At 39.2% G+C, this 17,632-nt stretch overlaps 1 protein-coding gene across 4 annotated transcripts in view; it reads right to left on the reverse strand.

The window, feature by feature from the left end:
- The window catches only part of mpp2b (MAGUK p55 scaffold protein 2b), a 45,561-nt gene that overhangs the window by 24,916 nt on the left and 3,013 nt on the right, over window positions 1–17,632 (reverse strand). For 2 of the 4 annotated variants that reach the window (XM_085284099.1, XM_085284100.1), the window contains exon 2: window positions 6,157–6,236. In XM_085284099.1, the coding sequence (XP_085140225.1) occupies window positions 6,157–6,187 (31 nt within the window). In that variant the 5' untranslated portion in view covers window positions 6,188–6,236. Of the gene's footprint in view, window positions 1–2,519; window positions 2,627–6,156; window positions 6,365–17,632 lie in introns of those variants that run through there. The other 2 variants (XM_085284098.1, XM_085284101.1) reach the window with 2 other exon arrangements.

Genomic DNA, 17,632 nt, shown 5'->3' on the forward strand with positions numbered 1-17,632 from the left:
AAAGGCAATCCTTCCAGTGGAAGTAATCATGACCTTCTCTCTCTAGGTCCCAGATAGCCAATCAGCAGGATGAGGGACTTTTAAGCAGCCTCCCTATCACCATGGTGATGCTTGCTACAAGCTGGCATGCTATGGATGCAGGTCAGATCGCCTTATTAGCTGTATGAAGGTCACCAGTGGAGACAACACTTGTGATATTTGTTGACATTTTGCAATTGGACAGCAGCCCCTCCTCCACCCCCCATTACCACAGAAACTGTCAACAAAAAGATGATTTTGTGTTACGTCCCCCCCCCGTCCCGTTTGGTTCTTTTGCAATCAGAATTATTGTCTATATTTTATTTTATTTTCACTTGCTACACACGGGACAGACATGACTGGGGGAAAGAAAAGGGAGAAAGAAAGAGAGGTAGGGAGAGAAAAACAGCGGGGAAGAGGAACGGTGATAAAGGGCAAAAAACAAAAGCAAACGAAACAAACAGACAGAAAATACATACATCAATCACCTGGATCACCTGTTGAGAAAGAAAAAAGAGAAAACAAGCAAAAAAAAAAGAAAAAAAAGAGCAATATAATAAACAACATCATCGTGACGACCTATGTGAATATAACAGTAAATACTAAATATTGAATATTATTGTGCAGCACGTAAGATCGACAGCGCACAGTGTGCTTTGAGGTAGCAGCCAAAAAGGGCGTCGTTTGTGTCTGTGAGCACCCGTGTGTACACCTGTGAGCGTGAGCGCGCTTGTATTCAAAAGGTTCCTTCGTGTAATGATCTGCTAGAGGGTGTGGGGAGCCATAGCCCCGTCCTCCAGGGCATGAAGCAGCAAATGGAGGAGATCCAGGCTCCAGACATCCAGAGACACTCAGAGCACAAGAGACCAACAGAGGGGCAACCGTGCCACTCTCCCGGAAAGAGCTGAGGAGAGTCCCAGATGAGGGGTCACTCAGCAGCCGCGGAGCAGAAGCCAGAGGGGGTTGCAGTGACGTGCCCGTGAGCTCTGCCGGCAGCCAGCTGTGCCAGAGTGACCGAGCCCCAGGGCCGAGGGCACCCCACTCAAAAGAGATGATTTTGTCTTACGTTCTCACTGTAACTAACCCTAATAACTTTATGAATGTATCTCGCTGTACGCAGGCAAGCAGTTTGAGTCAAACCGTACATCTGTTTTCTTTGGCAACAGTTAATGAAAGAGCAAACCGAGATCATCTGAGTGTGATACGGATGAAATAATTGCCAGTGTCACCACATTATCGAATACTCTCCGCCACAACCGTATTAAATTGTCCCTTTCTGTTGAAACCCGGCGATTATCTTTGACAGTGTAATCTTACCAACACACTGTACTCAATAATCCATCATCTGTGTTTGAACACTGCTTCATTAGACCGGTAGGCACGCAGAATATTCCTCCAATAGTGTGAGAGTTTGTGTACTGTTCTGCAGATGTGTGGAGTGTGTGTGTGTGTGGAGAAAGGGTGGAAGTGAAAGAGCCGGAGAGTTATCTGAAGGTTGTGAGTGTGACACTTCCAAGCGTGCTGTCTCTGATCAGAACACCGCTGCATATGAATGACCCCCCCCCCACACCCACTTACTCACCATGAATGTACAATGCACTGGAGGTCTCTCTCTTTATCCTCCTTCTCTGTGTCTCATTCACTGTGCACTGATAGACAGGATGCAAATGCATTGACTGAAAATATGATTCATTACGGCTGTCATCGCTGTCAAGCTACACACTGAAAAGCCGAGGATATCTTGCAAGACAGTATACTGTGTGACACAAATTAGACTTGGCAATGATGTAATGATGCTGCTAATTTAACATGACAGCATCAAATACTTGTTTCAGTTCTTATCCCCCTCACCTGATATCCACTGTTTAGCCAAGACAGGCAGCCCATGCATGGACCACAGGGACCCACGTGAATAGATACGAACACACATTCGCAACATATTATTATGTGGTATACAACTTTATCCAGTATTAATGAATTCCATGTATTATAAATGGGTTGTGTGGTACTTGTCACTCAATGCTGTGCTAGCAAACATTGTCTGGCCACTATCATCCAGTACAACAAATTAGCTTTTACACTGAGTTTTTTTTTTTTTTCTTTTTTTATTGTGGCATCTAAACTGGTCTCTCTCAGTTTAAAGCTCCTCCTTTCACAATCTCTGTAAATTAAAAGAGAAAAGAAAAAAACGGACTCTGTGTTGAAATGATGTGTTCTAGTGAATAAATGTCTTTGCATTCTGCTGCCTGGGATTCGTCTAAATCGCATGCTGCCCTGGGTCCCATTCTGTCTCTGCTCATCGTCATCACAATCTGGAGACATGAAGCAGCACATCAGGAGCAGGTACAGTATGAATTCAAACACCAACTGGTCCTCAACCACCAACATTATAACACTGAATTGGTTGCTGATTACAGCCTAACTAGTAGCAGCACACACACCTGAACTGCTGTAAACAATCCCTATATTGCTTCGCGGCAGGCAAGTTCCTGTGTTCTTACCTTCTCCCTCCAGCTTGATATCCAGGCCCTCTAGGGAGTTGGCTGAGTCCCCCTCCTCCAGGGAGAGCCTTCCAAACAGGCTGCCAGCCATAGTGAAGAACACCTCACTACAGGACACACACACTCTCTCAGTAACACACCCAATACTGTATCAGAGGCAGTCTGAGAGATCTTCCTCTCCCTCTCTCTCCTTATCGCTCCCTGATTCCCTCCTCTTTCCGCCAAAATGACTCCTCGCTAACGGCACCTCGCCGCTCTTCCCCTCCCTCCCTCTCCACCTGCTCTTGAAGTGAATGTGTATAAGCTATGCCTGGCCGAGCGTCTTCTCCTCAGCATGAATGAACGGAGATGAGGGAGGGCTGGGTGCATGTGGAAAGAAAGAAGGTGGGGGGACGCGAGAGGAGAAAGAGAGGAGGGAAGTGTGATGCTTTCCTTAAGAGGAGGGTAAAGAGGAGCCAGGAAATTTGCTTGTCTAGGTTTCCCCATGGGGGTCAAGTGGGGGGAGAGAGTAGCAGAGGGTTGGCTTGTAAGAAGGAGGTGTGGTCAAAGAGGTGGCGCTTAGGGAGCGCACTTGTGTATTTTGTTACTGCTTGCCATTACTATTATCAGAGGAACAATCACAGACTTGACTTTTTAAAATATAATACAAATGAAATTATCTAATTAGGAAATTTATATCTGAGCTACTTCGCTGACATAAATTTAAAAAAAAAAACAAAGTTTCAAATAAAACCTGACCCTTCTCTCACCCTTCTCCACGTCTGAACAAAATATATCCCTGCTGGAAGTGCTGCTTTTTAAATGTAAAAAAAGACATAAATTGGTTTAGAGAAACAATCGACTGCATGTTACTAAAAATGCCACTCATCCCAGTCTCAGCCCTCGGCTAGTGCACAAATCAAGACTGACTGACAGCCTATTACACAAAAGACTCAACACACATTCTTGGTATAAATGCTTCTCTTTCTTTCTCTCTTCCTCTCCTTTTCTGGCAGCTGACTGCTGGAATTTACTATCATATATAACAAATAACTTTGAGGCTGTGGATTTGAGATTTGGCCCCACGTTAAAAAACACTGGAGTGACTTTCCCAGACATGTGGGGCTGGATGTAAAAATGATGTGTACGCACAAAAAAACACCTTTTCCCACACATATATCAGTATGTGCATGTGTGTGCATGTGTAAATGTGCAGGCATACCCACATTACTCCAAACAACACAACAATTTTTTTAAATTTACAAATACAATTTACCCATTAAAAACCTCACCGCAACTAATTTTGAGTACTAACTTTATTCTTAACATTTTTTTAAATTATTGATCATTTCTCATGAGCGGTGGCTGTGTATAACAGTCTGCTTCCCTTGTGTGAACTTCTATACACTTTTCCCCTCCTTTTTGTAGCCCAGCTGTTTCTTTTTCTTTTTTTTTAACTCTGTCACATTCTTTTTGTCTTTTTTCCTTCAGAAGTTTTTCTTCTATTTGTGATTCACATCACAAAATACACATTTTCTTTTACTCCACCACTCTGGTGAAGTGTCTTAAATACAGTTTTATTTACAAATATAAATATACCTTTTTTAGTTATATGCATGTATTTTTCTCCTTTTCACGAGTTTCTGTCTTCAGCGATGAGTGAAAAGGAAATACATGGAGACATGGCTATGTGGCAGTTTACTGTTTAATGCAAAAACATTTTCTCGTTTAAACAAGAAAACATACTTTGACTGATGTCAGAATATTACAGATTTACTTTCATATAAATGGAACAATTTTAAACACGTGATGCCAAATTTGCCTTGCAGTCCAGCACTTCTCTGTGGAAGCATTTGCACAGGATACAATGCCTACTTTTGTTATGTTAATCACAAACAGTCACAAATTACTATTCTGGATTCAGCTTGATAACTATAGACAGCTTCAGAGCTGGATAGAAAAGCAACAGTAACTCAAATAACCACTTGTTACAACCAAGGTACGCAGAAGAGCATCTCTGAACCTTAAAGCAGATGGGCTACAGAAGACCACTCCAGGTACTACTATTCTCAGATAAGACAAAAGGAAGCTACAATTCACAAGGGCAACATCTGGATGATAAGGTTCAAATTTGACGTAAACAACATAAAAGCATGAATCCATCCTGCTTTGTATCAGTGATTCTGCCTGGTCCAGCTGGTGTAATAGTGTGGAGGACATTTTCCAGCACATCCTGAGCCACTTAGTACCAGTTGAGCATTGGTTTTAGGCCACACCCTACCTGACTATTGTTGCTGACCATTTCCACTTCCAGTGGGATCATGCATTACTTTACTCTGCTCAAATCAAGCACTTTTGGGATGTGGTTTGATGGTAGGTGACAAATCTGCAGTGATGCTGTGTGATGCTATCATAAGCCAAAGTCTCTGAGAAATGTGTTCAACACTGCGTTGACTCTATGCCATGAAGATTTAAGGCGGTTCTGGAGGCAAAAGGGGGTCTAACCCAGTAAAAGACAGGTGTATCTAATGGATGATGTCACCAAAATCAATAATTAGGGTAAAATTCAAATCTCAAAATTCTGAAAGCGCCATGATATTTCCTTGTCCATGGTAGTGCAGCTGCGGTAGCTCTGCTCTGACAAGCCATGATGATTGCTGCGCAAAAGACAATACGCGAACCATTCTGTGGTCTTTTTCCTACCAAAGGAGGAAACACTCTCAATTCACCAAAGCAAAGATCCAGATCTGTTCAAAAAAACTAAAGCTCAGCAACTGTCACAGTAACAATAGCTAAAGTGTTATCCTTAAGTTCTACTGAAATATGCATTAACATTTCATTTCATGCAGCTGGCACTCGTATTGTAAATCAACTTTACTTCAGGCTAAAATGTTAGCAATGGCTAACATTGTATGCTAATAAAAACATAACATAATTGTAACATTAGTTGCTTAATCTGCAACCATCGTAAGATTTCATCAGTCAACCAAGTATAATGTTAACATTTTAAATAAATGATCTGCCACCCTGTCACGTTTTAATACAACCTTTTAATAAAGGACTTTAAAATGGTCAACCCATGTACTTAAACATTATGTGTTATTAAATTGGATATTGAGAATCATGTGGTTATACAGGTATTGGTTTCTGATATCGTGACATTCCTAGTAACTAATAAAGTGTCCAATGAATGACTGTATTGTATTGTAGCAGCCACCGACTAACTACAGATCTACAGAGTTCAAAAAAGCTGACCAGAAAAAAAGCTAACTGCCAAAGTAAGTAAGACCCTTACACGACACTTGGAGGTTAATCTCGTCCACGTCCTGCTATTTCAGTGACAATCTTTAATAAAAAAAAGTCACTTTATGTGTCAAATGTGTGTTCATCTGAAAACTTGCACAGTTATGTATACACCGATGTATACTACTCAGCTCTCATGCATTTGGCAAATCCTTTAAAGCATGACTGATCTAGAACTGGCGTTTTACCGCTCGGTTAGCCAGCTCATTAAGTCACATTAGTACTCTGGAGATGAGATACAAGTACTGACTGAAAGAATAATCACTAACCAATCTCTTCCTCTCAATATCTCACTCACTCACTCACACACGCACGCACGCATGCGCAATCTTCACAGCGAGACCGAGACACTTACCCGAGTCAGAGCTGGATGTGGCCACGGGCATTTTAGAAACTGGTTCTTCTGAGTATCCTCCACAAGACTTGTTAGGTCAACTGCAATAAAAAAAGAGAGTGCAAAACGAGAAGGTAGATGCATTAAAAAACGAAAACCTTTATCTATCCCACTGCTGGGTTAGAATTAGGAATGAAATAAGCGACGGAGGGTAAAGTTGTGTTGTTAGGTTGAAGCTCAACACTGAGTGATCGGGAGAAGACTTAGTGTACAAATCCCTTTCTGGCACAAGCGCAGTCAATGGACTAAACATTCACACTAACAAGCTCCCACACAGGGTAATTGGTATTTAACTTTATTAAGACCTAAAAACAGAACAGCTAGTTGCCCTGGTAACATCTAAACAATTTTAGCCATTGTATCTGTTGGGAATACCATTAGCAACAGTTGGAAAGACTTTGTAAGTGGGTTCAGCAAGGCCAGTTATCACTAGCTTAGTGAGGATCTCTGCTGACTCTAATTGATCCATTTATCGTCATGAAAACGTAACAAGCGTCGCAGGCAGAAGACTGCAGGATTAACGATCTATTGTTCTGGGATCTAAAATTGGCTCCTCAAGTCATGGAGAATTTGTGAAAATACAAACAGTGAAAAGTAAATAAATGACATGGCGAATGAGGGGGAACATAAACTCAGCAGAACAATGAATGGGAATCGTGTCTATAGAGAAACTGAAAATGTAAGCGGAGGAGAAAAGGCAGGAGGAAACTAAAACGTATGCAAGGGAGTTAAAGAGAGAGGGAACAATGGTGAGGAAGAAGAGAGCGTTGCTGATAGGAGACAGGCAGCACTATTCAAGGATGCTAATTCCTGGTTGTCATGACAATAGCTATCCTTAGTGGAATAAATGCTGTAGTGGTCAAAAGCGAGCAATGTCACCGCAGGGTAAATGTCTGTGTCTGGCAACATAAAAATCCCATGTTAGCCTTATTGTCACGTGGATGGGATGATGCTTATTTTCAAAAAAATGCTACATTATGAATGTTTTCTGTCAGGGTTACAAAAAAATAAAAAGAAATTCAAGCAGCAGCTTCCAGGAAGTTTTCAGCTCTCTGATAGGCTTCACCCAAACTAACTCAAATGACCAAACTGGACCTCTGAACTGGGTTTGGGGTTTGGTGCCTTTTGGATCTGTGTACATCACTGACTGCACTAACAGTCAGTCTGAGAAGTCTGCAGTCTCTATTTTATTTGTAATCAGTATCTGAATCTGTGAGATGCATCCATAAGGTCCTTGGAGCAATGCCATCTAAATCTAATCAGTTCTGGTACCAAAGACCCAAGACAGTGTGGCCATAATGCTGATGCTGAGGTAGTAATGTCACAGTGGCTACGTCTACCTTTTTGTGTGTGTGCATAAATAAATACCAGAATAATACCAGATCAGTCTACTAAAATCAGACCCATACTCAAAGAGGAGTTGCGATTCCTGTCAACTATGGATGGACGAACAGACGGATGTTGGATGCCTCGCTCATTTGTCCTTCAGCTGGATGAGCTAAAAACTTTTATCTTTTACCACTACTGAGCAAATGATATTTTTTAACTTCCCCTTAGGTTGAAATTTCCAATAACAAAGATACTCAGAGCAGTTTCTTGTAGCCCATCAGTTGTCAGTGAGCACAAACATAAAGATGTCTTTAAGCCCAGCGGTATCTAATCTTACTCATTTCATTCTCTGCACTGAGATCAAAATATTCCCAAATCATATTTGCTCAGATATCGTCTGCAGTTTTGTGCCTCAGCATTTTATCAACATATCCCAGGGCACAGATTGAAAATTCAGCTTATTAACTATTAATGTGACCCCACTGTGCTTTTTGGCCTACTTCGAAGGCATACGCTGCAATAAAAACTATGATCTACCAAAATATAGGGAGCTTGGGATTACTGTGTTACCACCACACCTACCTCTTCCATCTGAATAAGTGTCAGAGTGATTTGTTTGGATATACTAATGATACCAAACTGCTGAATATCATTATGCTTTTATTAGTTCGACTGGTTCCACTGGGCCGCGTGTTTTGATTCTGTCTGTGGTCTTTGGCCATATATACTTGCCTTATGTAATGAATCTACTTCTCTTTGTCCCCAGACATGCCATATCATATCACATCTGGAATAATAAAACCCAACTGAATGTAACTGGCCTTTAGAGAAAAGCTTTTGCAGTTTTTATTTTTTTGCGGTTAGTAATTGTTCCTGGGTGTATTTTAACTTAATTCTAACGTGTAATGATACCAGAAGTGTCCAAAACTGTATATTTGAAAGTAATTTACATAATAATGAACCACAGATGGAAAATATTCTCATTAGATTGCTTGACTGCACGGACAAAGGTCTTGTCTCATTCCTCTTTGTGGATTGAATATAACTGGAGGGCAGTATTTGATCTGAGGAGCAGTACACAAGGGCTGGATGAAAAAAAGGATCTTCAATAATCGTCACAGAGTACAAAAAATAATTTTTTCGTATGACATCAATTTTATCTGAATATACCAATTCATTTAGCAGTCTGCTCAATTACTTAGCAATTATGTTAAGTTTTGTGTTTTTTCATATTAAACCACAATTTTGTGGTTTAATATGAAAAGAAGACAATAAAAAGCCTTATTCTGAAATACTTTCAAATTAACCACTGAAAGACGTAGCTTGATAATCTATTTCAAATCTGACATTATTCCTCCCTTTTATAGTTTTTATATCGCTATATAACCCTTCTTCAAGTAGTATCACAAATTTAAACCTACAAATCAATCTCATCACAAAGTTATTACATTTTGTATTTAAAGTATTAAGCTATTTTTATTGACTCGGTGAGAAACAAATCTATTCTTTTGCTCACTAAAAGGACTGTTCTCTGGATTTGTGATTCATATGAATATTGTTGATGACAGTATTAAGGAAGAAGCTCCAATGTATCATATCTATTCTGTGATTGGATGATTTCATAGCTGCAGATTTAGCACACAGCTGAATCTCCCTCTAAAAACCTTAGTGCAGCGTTTGATACTGTTGACCATAATATCCTATTAGAGCGATTAGAACATGCTGTAGGTATTACAGGTACTGTGCTGCAGTGGTTTGTATCATATCTGTCTAATAGACTCCAATTTGTACATGTAAATGGAGAGTCCTCTTCACACACTAAGGTTAATTATGGAGTTACACAGGGTTCGGTGCTAGGACCAATTCTGTTTACACTATACATGCTTCCCCTAGGCAGTATCATTAGAAGGCATAGTGAGTATGCTATGTACCTTCCTTGGACCACTGCAGACCAGAAACACCCCACAAGAGCTGCAGTTTTGGAGATGGTCTGACCCAGACGCCTAGCCATCACAATTTGGCGCTTTTCAAACTCGTTAAATTCGTCACTGTTTTCCTGTTTCTAACACATCAACTTCGAGGACAAAATTTTCACTTTCTAACATACCGACCCGCTAAAAGGTTCCATGATGAAAAGTTAATCAGTGTTATTAACTGTTTGTGGTCAGAATGTTATGCTTAATCTGTGTTACCTTGTGTTACCGCTTTATCAGACCCTCTTTTGTCTTGCCATCACAAAAAAAGTTACAAACTTTAAGATCTGCCCTACTTAGACCTGCAAGTAGTGATACTAAAGAATCAAGAGGAAGGTGGATCCCCTCACTCATACCTCTTAAACCCTGAGGAACACAATTGAAAAGAATCATTTTGAAAAGTGAAAAAATATAAAAAATATATTAAGTCAGCACTAAACAAGTATAATGCCAGCCCGATAATTGTCCCAATAATAACTGATATAACTCAAATCCACAAATTCCCTTCACTATAACTGTAAACATTGTTTAACCTTAAATTAAAGGTTAAACAATGGAACCCCGACTTACGAATACCCCATTTAACGAAAAACTCAAGTTACGAAGGCACTTAACGGCAATATTTCTGCCCGAGTTACAACAAAATGCCTGTGTAACAAAATCCGCTGGCTCTGATTGGCTGAGCCCAGAATGCACACAATGCCCACAATGCCTTCCGAATCATGTGACAACCCCTTGGCTTTCGTATTTGCACTTCGCTGTTCCACTTGAACGACGTATTGTTGTTGCAGTTAGCAATTAGCCTATAGTCTATCGTTCACTCAAAAGGCGCGATGGGTGCTTCGACTTACGAAATCTTTGACTCTCGGGAACGAATTAATTTCGTAAGTCGGGGTTCCACTGTTCTAGCTTATTTCTCTTCTGAATAATTCATTCATTTCCACCTCATTAGAAGTTTTGAATTTTTTATTTTTACTTAGTTTTCTGCTGAGTTCTGCTGTCAGTTAGGTTTAAATACACCCCCTTTACAATGTCAAACACAGGTTAGAAATCTCAATATTTTCAGCTACTGGGGTCCCAATATTCACACAACCGAAAGTTAACATCACTACCAGAAGCTTTACACTGTCCTTTCTAATGGCATTTAACTGAAAAGCCTGTGTCCACCAATTAATTATTAAATTGAAATATGGTTGAGAGTCCCTCTCTGTTATCGACTAAAATGTGACATTTGGGGCTGAGATATTAATTAACCAGCCTGTGTATCCTGTTTCGTTTACTGGGATTTGTAATTGATCATTTTTTCCCCTGAATCTTTTATTTAGATGGTTAAATTTCCCTTTTTTTTCTCACTTGTTTTTTAATTTTTGTAATTTTTTTTATACTTTGCACTTCTGATGGGAACACCTACAGGCCGTGTTTCTAAAAGTGTAACAGTAAAACACATTCTTAGATGCTAAAGAACTCATGGCTTTTGCAAAACTCTGATCCGAGTGGATCAGGTCCTTAATACCACATACCAAGCCCCCCAAGCTTATCCGAGGCATCCCATGTTTGCACTGAGAAATGACGGCACTTGTTAAAAGTATGCAAAGACCACACAGCAGTTAAGAAGTCAAAGCCGACTGCAGCAGACCTTGGCCATGCAAGATACCAACACACCAGGAGGGTTGGAAGGACAGGATGCCGGGAAGAGAACCGAACCCTTTGAGCTTTTTACTCTGCTATTCTGCCTTTTGTAATATTAATAGGGTAAATTAGTCGAGAGTCAATGATGGTGCGGTCATAACCAGCCAAGGCATTTTCTTGGTAATTGGTGCCATTTTCAGAGAGAATAGCCTGTTACATGTAACCAGTAATCAAGCTCTACAATCAAGGATAAAATAGGTATCTCTCAAAAATAACATTAAGGGTGAAGTTGTTCAAAATTAGCATTTCTCGCTAACTGCCTTTCTACTACAAGCTACAAGAGACCCTGCATGCAGCTTGTGGGTCAGTGTGTCTCCACTGTAATACTGTATCGCAGCATCTAAACTATCTCTGCTCTCTGAGTGGTTTTTCCCGCTGGGTCCGCATTAGTCAGCTCACACACACACGCTCATGCAGATCTCCATCTTGCTCACTGTATTGCAGGAAGAGAGCAGCTGTCATGACATCACATTTGCCGGCCTGCTATCATCTCTACATCAACTGTCAGTTCCCCAAAACAAGAGGCCAGCAGCAGGTTTGGTTCTTGTGGTCGACGTACACAAAAAATTATATTCATTTTAATATAGCTTACTCAACATTTCCAGTGGAACAACATTATTCTGGAGATTGCTGCAACACAGAATAAAAAGGGCAAAGGTCAGTTAAAAATATCCCTAGAGTTGAAGGGAATTCTTAATTCTGCATTCAGGGAATTCTTTGTTGCGCAGACTGTAAGCCTACACTTGTGTGAACCCAATGCACTGTGATAAATTTATTATTAACTCCATTTCCTTTAAGGTAGTGCTTGCAGATATATGGCATACAACTGCAAAGAAAGCCTGTGTCCAATTTTCCTGAAATTGCACGCTCCAGGACACTTTGGCCTGGAGCAATGACACAAGCAGCGGCTCAGGTGTTTGTACGCCAAGTGTAAAACGCCTTGAGGTGTTCTCACAGTGAGGCTGCATTAAAGCCTGCACACATGCTCGCACATACAGATACACATGCGAGCACACAAGCACCAGCAACCAAACAAGTCTTAATCCACACATGCAGGCTGGCGTCACGCCTAAAAATAACCCTGTGCTCCCACAGGTTCAGCTCCTCTCATTACTTTACAAGGGAAAACTGTCGTATCCAAGACAACCGTGAGCAGCTCTTTTTCTGTTCCCCGGTGCTTTGCCATGGCAACAAGGGAAAATGCGTAAAATAATAATAAGTTGGAGCTAAAATTGGGTCTATTACAGTGTTTGAGCTACACTTCAACTCAGCTTTGCTCTTTGTCTGTGGAAATGATTTCAGATTAGCTTTATATTTCAAAAGTATTCACACAACAGCCTGGAAATACATTTTGACAGATCTCACCAGCCAAAATTAAGCTTGTAAAGGACACATGACACCAAAACAAACCACAAATAAATCTATGGGACAATTACATAACAGCCATTACTACAAAGAGCCAGCCAAACAAAGAAACATACTGTTTGAGTCAATCATGTTGTCGCACTCACACATGCATGCAGCTGGGCTTCACAACAGTCAGTTGTTTAGTGACAGAAGATATCTATGTTTCTTGTTGCTGTTGTAAAGATGCAGGTTAATGGATTCGAATGAGAAATGCACCGATCAACCGGCCAGGGACTGGATCGGTCAGTTTTCCCAGACAGGCGGGCAGCCAGTCGGCTTCCTATAATTACAATTAAAAGTCTGTTTCATGTCTACACAACACGTGCGCATGCAGCACACGGAAATCACGGCATGCATACTTGCACCCACACGCTAAAATGTCACTAGCATGATAGAGCCTCACCGTGACACAAACTTGACCAAAGTAAACTGTGGGGGGACCTGAAATACAGAAACCTAATGAGACAAGCTTTTGCACAACTGAACATGGTCATTTTAAAGACATGAACAAAGAAGTGGCTAAAGCTAGCCAAGAGCCTCGGTATGAGCAAAGGATCAAAATAATTATGAGTGAAAAAGAGAAAAGTATTGGTGACATGTTATCTAATGAAGTTATAAGCATACTGAAAAATAATGTATGTACCCGACAGCTGTTTTGTTATATAAATCAGTTGGACCTGCTTTTGTTTGATAGGGTAAAATATGTCAGGTAAAGGTGGGCGTACAGCAGCTTATATTTATTTAGTTATTGGTATCTTTTTTCATTAGCAGAGCGCTTTTTTCCAGTTGTTTAAGCAAGAGAAGTTCCTGTAACCTACAGCAGTTTAAGAAGATTGTTAAGTTTAATCATTTCTTTAATTTATTTTATTTTCTTTTGGGGGGGGGGGTTGCCTATCTGGTCAGTTATAGCTCTTACAAAGAAAAATGAAATTGGCAGAAATTGCTATTGGCAGGTCATGTGTACAAAATAAATAAATAAATAAATAAACATCAGAAGCTGGAATCAGCCAAGAAAACGACAGTTGTTACATCTCTAATTGAAACATTCTAGGAGGGGAGCAATGTAAAAAAAAAAAAAGTGTTAATTAGACCCAGTGCTACCTCTGCTTGCTTTGTATACAGAAAGACAACGGTAATTAAAAACTGGACATCATTGAAAATTGTCTTTTAAATGCAAAAAGCTAATAACATTGTGCTGGGGATAAAATATTATCAGCCATGTTTCACAAAACACAAATTATACTTGACCTTCTAACAGGAAGAATGACATTTATACTGAAAGAAAAAACAAATACATTTGTAAAAGTCTGGAGATATTTCTTTAAACTTTGTAAAATATGTAGTCAATCGGGACAATTGAATGTCATACCTTAGCAGCATTATATCTTTCGAATAGACATCTCAATTCAAGGATATGTAGTACCATGTGTCATAAAAGAGAAGGAGCTTTTGGTTATCTTTGGGGCTTTTTAGTTTAGATTTTACTATTGATCTGTTCAAAAAACAACTAAAAAGTAGACTGTAAAAAACTTTAGGTGGCTGTACTGTTATTTTTATTGTATATCTAATGTGAATTAGCATGAGATTAGTTAAGTAAACTGTTGGGATGAACCAGATGAGGAAAAAATAGGATATTTAAGCCTGCTTTTTGGACAAAGTCACCACACAACTTAAATATATTTAGCTGGATTTCGCTGGACAAAACAAAAGTTATGGGTCTTTTCTCATTTATTTATATAGGAGGCACAGTTTACCCCAAAATAACTCTCCAGAGGAATATTAAACTCAAGGTTATTGCTTCATATGAAGTCAAACTTGATTTAAAGTGGGCTAATAATAGTAACAGTAATAATAAACTCCAACAATGTTCCCTATCTTTTAGTGTAAATAAAAACAAGCACATTCTCGGAACGTTAATGGGCCATTCATCTAAAAAACAGACGATGAAAAGCCCTGCTTGTCTTTAAAAAAACATAAGTGCAATTTCACTAATATGTGTATGTTTCTGTGTTTTCCACATAGAGTCAGTGTATTATATGTGCTTTATAATGTACAAATCACACTTTAAAGGCACAATGACATCACATATTTTGGAGCTAATAAAAATATCTGATATTTTGCAATCTTGAAATAACTTTAGCCTTCCATATATTTCCACTACTGTGTAATGCTAGCATTGGAATACCAGGAGCAGCAGTCTGTTTAATAAAAACCAAAATGTCAGTGACGTAGTAGCTCTTCTGACTCATGATCCATCAAAACTCACACATTATTTCAATGTTTGACGTACTGAAGAAAGCAGTTTTGTAATCATTGTTTGACTATGCTTCACAATAATGAGAGTTTCAATCCTATCCAGAACAAATTAATCGCATTCACCACCAAATACAAGTGTTTGAGCTGAGGAATCACTGTGTCACAGCACTGACCATATTACCCAACCACACCTTCCTAACGTGGGAGTCTAATGACTAATAAGATGATGATCAGCACCTTTTGACAGGATACAAGTGCTACAAGTGTGTAGCAAAGTGATATTTCAAGCTTTCCCATCATTTTGCATTTCATGATGTTCTTTCTTTATCAGTTTGTACATGTAAAAGTAATCAATATAACATTAATGACACAACCGGCCATGACCCTAGCTTATGACATTATTATGCTATAAATAAACCTAATGATGAGCACACGCCAACGCTCATTTTATGATCATTACAAACCAGACCAATAAGTACGCATAGAAAAATGGAAAACTCAAAGTCAACTTTATTGTCAATTCTGCACAGAACATACACAGGATCAAAATGTTGTTTCCCCCGGCCTACGACAGGCAGCCAAGATAAAAATAATAAATAAAGTAAACTAAAGCAGGGAGCTGTAAGAATACGAGATATAGGTATGAAAATAATTATTAGTATGTAATCTGATTTCAACAAGATACATTCAAGCTTATAAACAACAATTAAGCTATATGCATTATTTAAATTATTTGTATAAAGTAGCAAGTATAAATGAATTACTTGCAAAGCAACAAATATGACCTGATATATGTTTAATTAAATTCTGGCCAGTGCTCTATCTTCACTTTCCACTACTGATATGCTATCACACGGTAGTGGCTTTATGTGCTGACTCCTTAAGATGTGATGAAATTGTAACATCTGCTGCTAAAAGCACTGCAATACAACTTCAAACAAGCATACTTTAAAACTTTTAAGTTCTCTCACCGACATAGATTCATTTTGATTATTCTTACAGAAAAAAACATATTATAGCTTAGCAGGTCTCATGAAATCTTCTAGGAGAACATTGGTATGTTCATTCTTTCCTGAAAGAAATGGAAGAAGTGTCCTTAACATCACCTTCTGGTGATCATATTAACTTTCAACTTACAAATACTGATACATATCATGATAGTGTGTGGAGGTCTTTTGAAGGAAAAGTTAAACTGAAAACCAGTTTAAATCATTGTTGAGTGATTCAAAATAAAAGTGTTCTCTGCTCCCCACATGCATACTAATACACCCAGTGCACAACAGTTTGGCTGCATGAAGAAACAACATGGAAAAGAACACCAGATGTAGTTTTCCGTTGAAGAGATTGAGGTTGATAATGAAACTTTATCTTAACGGGGCTTTAAAAATCTAATTGTAGATGGTAAATGATTAACAATCAGCTAACAGCTTTCAGACCCCATGGCCATTTCTGCCACGAGACAGTTTGTGATTCTCAAATAGTTCAATTAAGTTCATTATCTCCTCTGTCTTTTGCTTTGTATTTGGCTTTATGCTGCTTTGCACAAAACCCCCCAAAAAACAACCAATTTTCTATTTTAAAGCAACATGACTACAATTGAGTGCAATCACTGCATATCATTTGAAAACCTGTGGTTTAAGTGTTACGAGTCTTCCTTTTCTCTCTGGTGACAGAGATTGTAATTAGACTTAAATGTCATGTATGTATCAGTGAAAGGGTAAAGGGCTTAGGCAAAGTGCTGTGAGCTACCCAGGGGGAGCTTTAACAATCAGCACCCTGGCTGGATTTCATTAAAGGATCACTTTTTCTTTTTGTCGTGATGGAATATAATTGTGGGCGTTTCATTGATCCCAAATGTTTTACACAAAATAACTTACATTAGCCTGACTAATATCAGCATTTATCAAGTATAACACAATACAGTATGGCATGCGTAAAAATATTAAAATTACAGCGCAATACAGATACTTTTAGTACAGCTCTGGAGTACGCTAACAACATCTGACGCCAGCTTTGTAATGTTTCGGTTTGTCTCTTCATTTCAGCAGCTTTCATTAAAAATGACTAGTTGCTTCATCAACAGTAGTGTGAAAACAGCTTTAGTAAACACAGCCAACGGGTACAGTCATGTGAAAAAGGAAGTACACTCTTTCCTAAGAGAAATCTAAATGCAGAAGCAGAGTGTGATAAAACTAAGTACACCCCATGATTCAAGAGCTTGTAGAACCACTTTTAGCAAAATAATGTGAAGTAATCATTCTCCGCATGACTTTATCAGTCTCTCACATCATTATGGAGGAATTTTGGCCCACTCTTCCCCAATGTGACGTTGTAGTGACATCTTTTATATGTCATTTTTGCACCTCTAATTTTGGTCCACTGAAGGGGACGTCTAGTGTTGTCGTTCGTACGATCTCCATGTGCGGGTTAAGTTATTTTTGCTTCTATAGACTATGTAGCCACATGTTTCCAGCGGGTGGAGGCCATGTTTTTTGTTCAGTAACAGTTATGTGTGAAGGAATGCAGAACAAAGTTCAAATGTTGAACGTCATATTGACGTCTAAGTTGGGTCATGGCTGGACGTCGAAATTGTAGACTTAGTTTGGACCGCCGTACCCAATATAGACATGATCTGGACATCTATCTGACCTCCAGTGCTTAGTTGGTTGGTCCTTGCAGTTTCTCTGAGCATTGCAGTATCTGACCTTCAGGTGAATTTGTTGGGATGGCTATGCCTAGGAAGATTGGCAATTATTCTGAATTTGCTCCATGTGTAGAATTAT

The sequence above is a fragment of the Mchenga conophoros genome, linkage group LG8 (genome assembly GCF_057382185.1).
Source record: "Mchenga conophoros isolate Kocher_MC1m ecotype Shallow Benthic linkage group LG8, M_conophoros_male_GT1.1, whole genome shotgun sequence".
NCBI lineage: Eukaryota > Metazoa > Chordata > Actinopteri > Cichliformes > Cichlidae > Mchenga > Mchenga conophoros.